This window comes from Biomphalaria glabrata, chromosome 15, assembly GCF_947242115.1.
Source record: "Biomphalaria glabrata chromosome 15, xgBioGlab47.1, whole genome shotgun sequence".
NCBI lineage: Eukaryota > Metazoa > Mollusca > Gastropoda > Planorbidae > Biomphalaria > Biomphalaria glabrata.
This window is the reverse complement of record NC_074725.1, coordinates 23,180,894-23,193,002: the sequence shown is the minus strand read 5'-3', so window position 1 is coordinate 23,193,002 and position 12,109 is coordinate 23,180,894. Positions and strand designations below refer to the sequence as shown.

The following is a 12,109-nucleotide window of genomic DNA, read 5'->3' as shown; positions in this document are numbered from 1 at the left end:
GTGTTATATATATATTTGCTTCATCGATTCGTTTCGAATGTTGAATATTAAATAATTAGTTCAAAGTTAAAAGATAAAACATTATAAAATGAATTAACTTCCATCTAAATTTATTAACTTTTTCACAAGTTATGAGAAGTGTTTTGTGTAGTGTTTCCCAAACTGTGTTCCGCAGAACCCTAGAGTTACGTGAGGCCTGAATAGATGTTCCACGAGCCTTCTGGAATAATTAACTAGCAGGCCACCACGTGAATTAAAATCTCTAAAAAAAAATATAATCAAAGTATTCTGCTAACTACTCAAAATCTGCGAAGTGTTCCGTTAAGGAAAATGTTTGGGAACCACTGGTTTAGTATTTAGTTGCATAAACGTAAAAAAATTAAAATTTTATTTTTTTGAAGGTTTAGTAACTTTAGTTTGTAATAGTTCATTAATTGTATGTTAGTAGAAAAAAATTACTGTTAAAATGTAACTTAAACTTGAAAGAAATGCCAGTGTTCTATTTGAAATAAAAACTTGTGTTCTTTTTGTTGAAATATATATATTTTGTTAAATTGTAGGGCATCCTAATTAATTGATTGTTGATTCAATACGATATATTTATATAATTTATAATTTATAGGTTTACACAAAAATATCAATAACTCTTAAGATAACTTAGGAATCAAATCTGTTCTATTTATAATCAAATAGTCGAACGTTGATGTATGCACTATAAACTAGAGACTAACTAGAGGGCATTGAATTCAAGATTTGAAGCGGTGCAACTATTTTCTAACGACAGTCTCGGTCTCGATTTTTTATTTTATTTTCTTTTTGGGAAAAAAAAAGGGGGGGGGGTAAATTGATACCAATGGACCTGTGACGTGGCAACAAGCTATTGGTCAGTGTGCGACGTTTCAGATCAGTTGTCAGGCCTACTGTAACTACTGGTCTCAATTAAATAGATCTAGAATTTATTGTCCCTGCTACTTTTTGTGGTTAATACATCTCTAATGTGTATTCGTGTGTTTTTGAGCAATTAAAAATTAAATTAAAAATTAAACTTTAAAAAAATAAATGAACGAAACAAAAGAAAATACACAATGTTTTGATTGATGGCTCTCAGTAAAAGTTTATTGCATCCAAACGAAACAAAAAAAAAAACAAAAACAATAAAATTTGCAAGGATCTAAACAATAATAATCATTCTCTTCACCATTATACAAGGACGTTTGGACTATGACCAAATATTTGACAAATCAAAAGATGATAATAATTTAATATGTTACAATTATTTGCACATGACATTTAAATGACAGTACTGCTACGGGTGGCGTGTAACGGAGAGAAGTCATGGTATATTTATACAATTATTTACATTTTATATATTTCATTTAAATGAAACAAAAAATCAAAACGAAATTCAATAACAAAAAAATTAACCACATACTAGTGAGGCCTAGGCCTTAGCTGGAACTAATTCTCACTCATTCTTAGTATACACTACATTGCGTGGACAGGTCACAGATCAATATTAGTGAGTATTTGTCTTCTGTTTCAGCTTTGTGATGAGAGATGTTCTTACTTAGGAGTGAAGGAAAAATGATATAAATAAATATAACCCAGATACACGACAATTATCTTCACAACATTTGATTAGATTATTGAACCACTTCTAACAGTGTTGGCCTTAGCAGTATTCGGGGCCCTGGACGAGTGCCTAATGCTGTGCCTAACCCTAACTCTAAAATATCATGCCTATAACCTTCGTGGTAATCAATATAGATGCCGTAAGGATTCAATACTATTGAGTTCTTGTTTAGAAGACAATATGTGGAATAAGTCCATCACACGGTATTTCAGTCTGTGCCGTATTCTTGCGGTACATCAGAATTCGTGGGTCGTATGCTTGTAGGATGGGCTGAAGGTAACAAAAGAATCTCAATATCGCGTGGCCCGCTCATGCCAAGAACCTTGGGCGGTCGTCCTGATCGCCACCCCTAAAGACCGCCTCTGTTGTAACTATCAGAACAAAGACAAACTTCTTGCTTGACTTGACTTAGGTTGACAAATAATGTCTAGTTATGATCTAGAATTAAGTTCACTATTCACCTAGTCTACCGCTTGCAGAATTAAATGTGTCAAACAAAAAGAGACGGTTATGAAGAGACACAATTCAAAAGAACAACCGATGCATAAATATATTTTTTAAAAAAAGCTAATAAAAGGGAAAGAGTTGCACATTTCCAGCTATATATCTAAATACTGTAAGATTTATTTCCATTTTTCAAAATAAACAAATAATTATTAATTAATTAATTAACAATAATTTGGTGTAATGCACAAATTGTATAACACATTTTCTTATGGATAATAACGATTATTATTACTAATGACCTATATATAAAGTTGTACCGGCCAGACAGATGGAGGGAGCTGATATAAACTTTGGAAAAAAAAACAACTTTCACTGGATCTCGATTTAAATGAACTTTGTTTCTCACTCTATTGGTGCTACCATGATGATACCTGACCCAATCAAATCACAGTTTCTGGTACTTTCTTTAAATAATATCATCTGTAGCACTCCAAGTATTAGATTACGTTACATTTCGTTATTAACTACGATAGATAGAGGCCACGAATTGTATAACCGACCAGGCCAACCACTGGTTACAAATAAACGACAATGCGTGGAGAAACAATGAATCTCGAATATTCATTGGTAGTACTAGACACCAAAACAAAAACTGAAGTAATTCCTAAAGTAACAGCCAGTTAATTATTGACACATATTAGTTTGTTATCGTTCCTATGTTAATTACATACAAGATATATCAACAAGTTCCGACCTGAAATCACAACAATGTGTAGAGTTGTTACTTTATTATTGCTTAAATATTGTTGATTTAGATTAGTTTGACTTTGTAGTGGTTTGTGTCTGTTACTTTCTCAGAGAATTTTCTTTGTTAATGAGGCCGGACTAGTCTCCTGACATGCGGATAGTAGCTGACCACGACGAATGGAGAATATAGCCTGCGCTTCTCAGCCAAGTTAAATAATGCCAGTGTAAATTGTATATATCAATCTAGATATTTCTACCATAATCTAAGACACAAGCACTATCTTACGTTAGACTTCATGTGATTTGAGTCACAGAAACTGCCGGTGGAGTGGAGTGAACATATTGAAAAACACTTTTTAAGATTGACCTCAACCACAACTGTATTTTGATATGTCACAGCACATTACAGTTTTAGGGTTAAATTTTGATATTGATTGTTGGCTCGCTAGGGGCGGGAAGGGGGGAGGGTTGAAGGAGAATAGCTTAAATTGATAAAAAAAAAAAAAAAAAAACATATCCGTCTAAATTTAGCCCCAATAGTGATTTTGGACGAAATGTAAAAGAACCACGAACATTCGGTATTAGATTCAGGAGATGGTTGTGTGGTTGATATAAACTAGGTGAAGAAGGCTAGCTCCCATTAATTTTCAACTTTGTCTTTAATTGAAATATTCTATAGAACATTAAGATTTGTACAATATTCTACAAATTAATGTGTTTAGCTTTTTAAATGACGACCAACATTATTACTAAAACATAGTTTGGTCGGAACTGTTACATATAAATATATCGAGTAATAATAATAATAATAAAAAGTAGAATTTAAGATGACAATATCACTTTCACTTGGCATAATTGTTTATGATTTTGGTAAATTATCTGGATGTTGTTCTTTTGGTCCACACATAAATGTCAAAGATCTGTGGATGTTATTTGAATCTACCGTAAAGTAGATAACACACTACAGATGCAATATTATAAGTGTATGGTAATCAAGTCCAATATTGATAGGTCCAAATAAAATAATGAATTTTTTTATTTTTTTACAGTCGTTGGACACTATTTACATGTACACGACAATTAGCATGATATATAAATAATGATACAACTGATGTACATTTGTGTTGAATGACATTATACGATGTCAATTATAAGATCAAAAAAACATTGTATTTAGATTACTTCAAAGTTGTACCAATAATTAGCAATTGATTGATATTATGTGGTGTCTGTAGGTCAGTTGAGAACTCTTGCATACATTGGTTTTGGTTCAACGCGCGGAAAGAAAATAATAACATTCATCTAGTTGAAATAGTTGATTTATAAAAGTCTACCAATGTTATAATTGATTTATAATAGTCTACCAACGTTATAGTTGATTTATAATAGTTTACCAATGTTATAGTCTATAATTGATTTCTAAAAGTCTACCAATGTTATAGTTGATTTGTAAAAGTCTACCAATGTTATAGTTGATTTAGAAAAGTCTACCGATGTTATAGTTGATTTCTAATAGTCTAACAATGTTATACTTGATTTACAATAGTTTACCAATGTTATAGTTGATTTAGAAAAGTCTAACAATGTTATACTTGATTATAATAGTCTACCAATGTTATACTTGATTTATAATAGTTTACAAATGTTATAGTTGATTTATTAAAGCCTACCAATGTTATAATTGATTTATAAACGTCTACCAATGTTATAGTTTTTCACCCATTTCAATGTCAGGATGAATAGAATGAAAGACGAGAGCTAAGCTTTGATAATTTATCTTACATGGTAAGAGATGGAAGGATTTGCTAATCACTGTGTACGTTAATCTCAACGTCAATGTCGTCATCAAAATCTGAGCACACAGACAGTTCATCGCTGCTGACGTCATAGTGACTCACAGCCTCGCTGCCGTTGGATTTCACGTCGTCATGGTAATGGCGAGTCTCGTCGTCGTGGTAGCGCTCCTCGCCGTCCTTGCCGTCGTCTTGCCTGGAGTGGACCTTCCGGTGCCTCTCTAGGTTACTCTTGTGAGACGTGGCGTAGTCACAAACGTTGCAGACAAAGTCTTTCTGCCCGTTGTGGACGGAAAGGTGTCGCTTCAGGAGCGCCTTTCTGCAGAACCTGCGCCCGCAGAAATAGCATGTGTAGCCGTGGTAGTGGAAGATCATGGCGTGCTCCCTCAGGGACGCTTTGGTGTTAAAGAGTATGCCACAGCATTCGAGCATTTTGGCGCTGGTCTGGTGCATTGTTAGCATATGACGCTTCAGGTTATTCCTTCGATCCGTAGTGTAGCGGCACTGGGGACAAGGGAACAGCTTACGCCCGTAGCCGTGATTGACCGAAGCGTCCATGTTTATGAGAGGAGACATGACCTGACCTGATCCGTTGACGCGCTCCATCAGTGCCTGCGTCTGCACTAGAGCCATAGCGTTCTGAAGGGCCAGGGGTCGATCCTGAATAGGGGACTGGTGTACATGCGCCTGTGACTGGTGTGGCACTTGGGACGGAGCCGGCGGCTGAGGAGGATGCTGGTGACGACTGGCTTGATGCTGGTCCAGCGGCCTTCCTTGCGGCAAATGTGAATGACTAGATGTGGACAAACGCTCCAGGACGGAACGAGACTGGGCAATGGCTATTGCATTCTGCATTGACATGTGTCTCTCAGAGTTGGGTAAAGTTGGCATTGCATGCTGTGGTCTGTTCATCTGGAGATCGTGATGATGCAGTGCCCCTGCAGCCCCGAAAAGATTTGAAAAGAAAACGCCTTTAGAGGCTAAGAATGCTAATGGATTGTCAATGCTAGGAACTATATGTCTTTGAATTTGATGATACAGCGGAGAACCCCCTGACAGAATCAGCTCTTTGTTGGGCATATGATGCCCCAATGTCTTATGAATGACATCGCTCTGCATCTGTCTTAAAGGTAGCGATAACCCTGGAGGCAGCGGCGTATTTTTCATAGCAACTGGAGAGAGCGTACAAAGAGGGGGCGGCAACGGAGGCGGCGTTGAAGGTTTCTTGTTACTCGTTGTTGTCTGCATCATTCTGCGCTTGCGCACAACGTCAGAGCCATCTTTTGGAGTTGAGCTTTTGGATGACGGGCTTAAGTCGAGGGCAGGGTTCCACAACGCGGGCTTCGGTCTCTCTCCTTTCTCTGATTTAAGTTGAATGGGCGCTACATACTCTAAAGGAGGAGGTCGAGATAGATGTATTGGAATCGGCCTGTAGAAAGAAAAAAAATATTAGTCTAACGATGCGTAATGAATTGGAGTGCAATCATGTTTGTCTAGACTTCAGGAAGTTTGAACTCAAGTTTAAAAAGGGGGGGGGGTGCTTTGTCATGGTCACAACCAGCATCCTTAGTAAATATAGTTTTAAACAGTTAAAACTGTATTCATTAGTCACGTGGATCTTTAAAAAATATCATACATTATACAAATTTACAAAATACAGAAACACAAAAAAAACAACAACACTGGAATGGCGAAATGTGGTGGCGCTATAAGGTAACCAAAAGAAAAACGTAAGACAATGGTAAGATATTGCGAGTTCGAAACTAATTGATCAAATAAAGTTTGTCAGGTGCGTTTAATTGAAAGATCATTGTTGCCAACTAAAGATTTCAAATATATGGGTCAGATGTCAACTCTGCTTTATTATCACTAGTCTCTTATTTGTTTTAATCACGTTGTAGCTGCTCCATTACTGAGCGAGCCCAGGACTCTTTCTCCGTGTTAGTTTTATTTTGGGCAGAGTTTAGACATTTGAGCAAACATTAGCGTTGACCTTTACAATCAATCAATCAATCAACACATCCAATATTGTATACAATGGATTTATAACTAGACCTATTAGTCACGGATGACAAATGTTCAATATCGTTCTTTATGCCATGGAGTTACTTATGGTCAAGCTCTACATTCCTACACATTGGTCTGTCATTGTAGGCTCTAAGTATTTTAAGATAGTTTATCAAAATTATTTTAGTATAAAAAAAACTGCTGGAAATACAAATACACCATCAAAGGAAAATGTAAATGTGGTATATTAATTTGAAATGACTGATAAAAATAAACATAACCAGAAAAATATAATAAAAATTATTTAAAAACAAAAACCATTAAAAAATACATTAAAAAAAAAGACAATAGGTCTGCTTCTATTATAAAACTTGAGATATAATAAAATATTTTTTAAATTAATTAATAAAACTAATTGACAAAATTATTTAGCTCAAACCGGTATCGAACCCGTGATTTTATATTAATAGATTTTTCCAAGGCTTTTGACAAAGTTCACTACCATAGTTTGCTTAAAAAAACTAAAATATTTCGGCATTAATGGTCCATTGCATCAGTAGATTAAAGATTTTCTGATAGGGAGAGAACAAACTGTAATAATAAATGGCAGTAAACTCAGGTGTACCACAAGAAACAGTCTTAGGTCCACTACTATTTTTACTTTACATAAATGATTTACCAAATTGCATTAGTTCAGGAACAAAGTCAGATTATTTGCATACGATTGCATAATATATAGAACAATAAAAACAACACAAGACACAGATATTTTACAAAGAGAATTAGATGAATTACAGAAATGGGAATCAAATTGGAGCATGTCTTTCCACCCAGAAAAATGTCAGTTATTAAGAGTAACAAAAAAAAAAAAACCAATTAATTCCACTTATCTTATTCATGATAAACCAGTAACACAGACTAAAAACGCAAAATACCTAGGTGTTATAATAAATGAAAAACTGTCATGGAATTCCCATATTGATGAAACTATCAAAAAAAATTCAAAGCATTAGGGTTTATTAAAAGACATTTCTATAAATCAAATATGAACATAAAACTAAAATGTTATTTAACCTCGGTTAGGCCAATAATAGAATATGCATCCTCTGTTTGGGACCTCCTCAACTCAAGAAAACATTAAGAAACTGGAACAGACACAAAATAGAGCAGTAAGATTTATAACAAATATTCACATTTGACTAGAGTAACACCTTAAGTAAAATCTCTAAATTTAGAAAGCCTTCAGGATAGAAGACTTAAAAGTAAAGTAGCAATTACACATAAAACACTGAACCATAATCTTCAAATACAAAAACAAAATTTAATAAAATACTCAGAAAGACACAAAGATAAAGGTACATTCCTCATTCCATATGCTAGGATAAATTTGTACAAATACTCCTTCTTCCTAGTGCTATTAGAGCACACTGGCGGATCCAGGGGGGGGGGGGGCGGTAGGGGCGATCGCCCCCCCCCCACTCGGCCGACCCACCCCCCCGAAGGGGGGGGGCGGACGAATTTTAGTATAGAATTCACACAATTTGTATACAAATTTATTACTTATGTTAATAATATATACTAATTATTTATATCTCAACCTATTTTTTTTATTATTTCGCCCCCTCCTCTAGTATGTTGACCGATTTGGTGGGGTCGGGAGGGGGCAATGGTATCAATCCCGCCCCCCCCCATACACTTTCGAGTGGGGGGGGCGGTCCAATTTATTTCTAGAAATCACAGCTTGCTAACAGAATCAATTAAATATCTATATGATTAAAACTTGTTATTGATATTCTAACCTATCTTTATATTATGTCGTTCCCTGTGTACCGTTTAGGGGTGGGGGGGGGGCGAATACCTCTACTGCCCTTCCCACCTAAACCATTTGAGTGGGGGGGGGGCGGTCCTACTTTTATGGAGAAATCATAGTTTGTGAACAAAATTAGTTGAATTAATCTATAAATTTTATATTATGTCGCTCCCTTTCTGGTATCTTGGTCGATTCGGTGGGGTTGGGGGGAGGGCGATTGCATGTACTGCCCTTCCCACTCTAGTCCTCTGAGTGAGGGGGGCGGTCCTATTTTCATGGAGAATCATAGTTTGTGAACAAAATTAGTTGAATATCTATATAATATATACTACGTATTGATATGTGAACCCATTGTATAATATGTCGTACCATACTCTAATCTCAATTTTTATCATTAGTAAATTTAAATGAAAAAAGGTTGCACCAGGTGGGAAGGGCGATATATGCAATTGCATTTCCCCCATCGGACAAACCAATATTTTTTTTTTATTTTATAGTTTAGAAATTACAGAATGTAAAAAATCTGCCACTAATATAATTTATATATACTATAAATTAAATTCTTATATCCAGTCGCCCTACTTTTTTTTTATTCTTTAATGCCAAATGCAATCTTTAGCAGAAATTATTAAAGGAGCGAGGATTAATCGTTTTCATTCTACCGCCCCTCCCATTTCCAGAGTCTATGTAATTTCACATGAATTTATCATAATTATTTTAAGAAAGACTTTGCATTGGAAAAGTTAGAATTCAAACAAACTTTTTCAGTATAAGAGTCATGATTGAGATGAGTTCTAAACCGAAAAAAAAAAACATTTATAGTCGCCTTTTCCCAACCTTTACTCAATCGGATATTTTTCTAGTTAAATAAATTTGGGACTATAACTCACAACTTATACTACAATGTTATTGAATATTATTTATCGAATAATTTTTTTTCGGCGGCGATCCTCAAAGCCAAAATCTAAATATGTGGGGTATCTTATCTTTTCAAGGAACAAATCGGTTTTATTTGCAATGTATTAAGGGCCTATAAATTCATATTAGAATATCTTTCAAGTACAATATTATTCAAAATGTCCTTTTTTTTAATAATATGAATAATGAGCTTAAGGTCAGGAGAATGCGTTTCTGCAGTGAAAAATGCCAGAAAACACTTTTGGCGTCGGGGCTTCGCCCCGAACTCCATTGATGAATAATGAGCTGTAGATGTCAGGAAAATGCGTTTCTGCAGTGAAGAATGCATGAAAACGCTTTTGTCCTTTCGGGCTTCTCCCCGAACTCCATTGATGAATAATAAGCGTAGATGTCAGGAGAATGCGTTTCTGCAGTAAAGAATACAAGAAAATGATTTTAGCGTCGGGGCTTCGCCCCGAACTTCATTGATGAATAATAAGCTTTTAATGTCAGGAGAATGCGTTTCTGCAGTGAAGAATGGAAGAAAACGCTTTTGTCGTCGGGGCTTTGCCCCAAACCCCACTAGGGAACCTTATAGCGTTGCCCCACTTTTTCGCCGAAGGTTGAGAAATGCTGCTTTTTTAAATTCTCATATATATATATATATATATATATATATATATATATATATATATATATATATATATGTGTGTGTGTGTGTGTGTGTGTGTATGTGTGTGTGTGTTCTGTACACACGTTTATGCATAGGGTTAGGGTTTACTGGGCGTTAGGGTTAGGGTTTGGAAAAAAATCGCCCCCCCCCACTCCAAAGTTCTGGATCCGCTAGTGTTAGAGCATGGAATGGGTTGCCTGAGCTAGCCAGGAAAACCAAGTGACTTGGTTAATATGCATGACTAAATGCATGACGCGTAGGACGTAATCATCTTCTTTTTTGAAGTAACGTCTGTATCATATAAGATAAGATTCGGACAACGTCAGCAGCGTGAACGAACGCTGTTACCCATTCGGACAGCGGGCAATGCAATTATTTATTGTCACTTTCATTATATGGAGATCCAGAACTAGATCTAGGCTTCTGATTTAGAACTCTTTAGGTGTAGACTAGAGGTAGATCTACTTCCAGATCTACAATCTAGATGTAAAGTATGCTAGATTTAATTTAAAATATTAACAACTTTCACTTTAATAAATAACTCAGTTATCGGTACACAAAGGCTGACTACGCCATGTTTTTTTTTTAAATGGAATAATTCCAAGGCTTTTAAATCTAGACCACAGACCTATATATATTATATCTAGACTGGAAAACGGAAACAAATTCTTATCCGCTATTGATCAATGCACCGACCTATATATAGAGATTGTTATGTACGTAACACTTTTTCAAGCTGTAAGGGACGTCGCCCTAAATTTAGGAAAATCGATCTTTTCTGTCTTAGAAATGTAATGATCTTTAGTTTTTAAAGTTTAGAAATAATGCAATACCATTTTGCGGATTGTTTATTAGAATGGGCTATTAATAATAGAACTATAATTTCACACAAATCTATTAAATAAAGCCATTCCCTGTTAGTTTCCATTGAGATTTCGAAAATCCTAGATCGAATTCAGGTCTATTCATTTTAATCATCTTATGTAGGCTGCATTTACGTAAATTAATTACTTAAATCTTTTTAGATTATGTATCTAAAAATTACAAAATAATAATTGTGTGACAAGAGTGTTCTTATTTTCGATGTTCAATTACCAGATCTAGATCTAAGCATTAAATTATATACTACATAGGTTAGGGTTGAAAAAAAAAACTTTTCTCCTTGCAACTTCTTTACTTTTTTCATCTTTTTTAGTTTTTCACGACATTTTTTGTAGTGTTAAAAGATCTCCATTTCCAGTCTAGATATAATATATATATAGGTCTGTGATCTGAACATTAATTTATTTAACTCCCGAACGGGATAGTCCTTTCAAAGTCTAGATCTAAATCTAGTTCTCAAGCAAAATTTACATTTATTTATTTTACATTGAAAAACCGGAATTTTCCCCAAGTGGTCAACAAGGTAGTAATTATTTTCTCAGCGATAAACAACAAATATTAAATTTCTAGGAGATCTGCGTCCATGCAGGTTCCAGGTTTATGGTTCCTGGATGAAGTTCTGACTAAAATAGAGATTATTGCTTTTAATTACTGATGAATGTTCGATAAAAAAAAGAGGCAAAATAATATTCAGCCGGCCATTCCACCCCTTTCCTCCCCGAGAAAAAATCCTGGTTAAGCGAATACATACATCAACTAGATTTTTTTAAATATTTTCTAATGATAGGCCTTTAGATCTACACTTAGAAAATGGCGCAAAATGTTCTTAAACATTAATTTCTTAAACTCTTTAATGAATAGGACCTAAATGCGGAAATACTCGAAGACATAGAGTATGCTCCAGACAAATATTTTTTAGTTCTCTAGCCAAATTTAAGTTAATTTTTTATATCTAGAAAAATTATAACAGTCAAACTAGAGTTTTCCCAGTTTTGCCAACGAGCTGGTCATTCTTTCCCAACCACGTACATCCACTGTCTGATTTCTAGAATTGTGGTAACATGGTACATCTTATACATCCGTGTCCAGATATATATTTTACTCATGAATGTGCGAGCTGAATAGAGGTATTGTAAAAATGTGTGTCAATGTTTTACTTGTTTCGGATGTTTCTTTAATTAGCAATCAATTACGTGGAGGCACGGGCGACTAAAAGTAAA

General features: G+C 34.9%; 1 protein-coding gene across 3 annotated transcripts in view; it reads right to left on the bottom strand.

The window, feature by feature from the left end:
• Positions 1-1,089: 1,089 nt before the first annotated feature.
• The window catches only part of LOC106070097 (zinc finger protein Gfi-1b-like), a 44,710-nt gene continuing 33,690 nt past the window's right edge, over positions 1,090-12,109 (bottom strand). For all 3 annotated transcript variants that reach the window (XM_056013001.1, XM_056013002.1, XM_013229927.2), the window contains one exon: positions 1,090-6,049. In XM_056013001.1, coding sequence (XP_055868976.1) covers positions 4,633-6,049 — 1,417 coding nt within the window. In that variant the 3' untranslated portion in view covers positions 1,090-4,632. The remainder of the gene's footprint in view (positions 6,050-12,109) is intronic.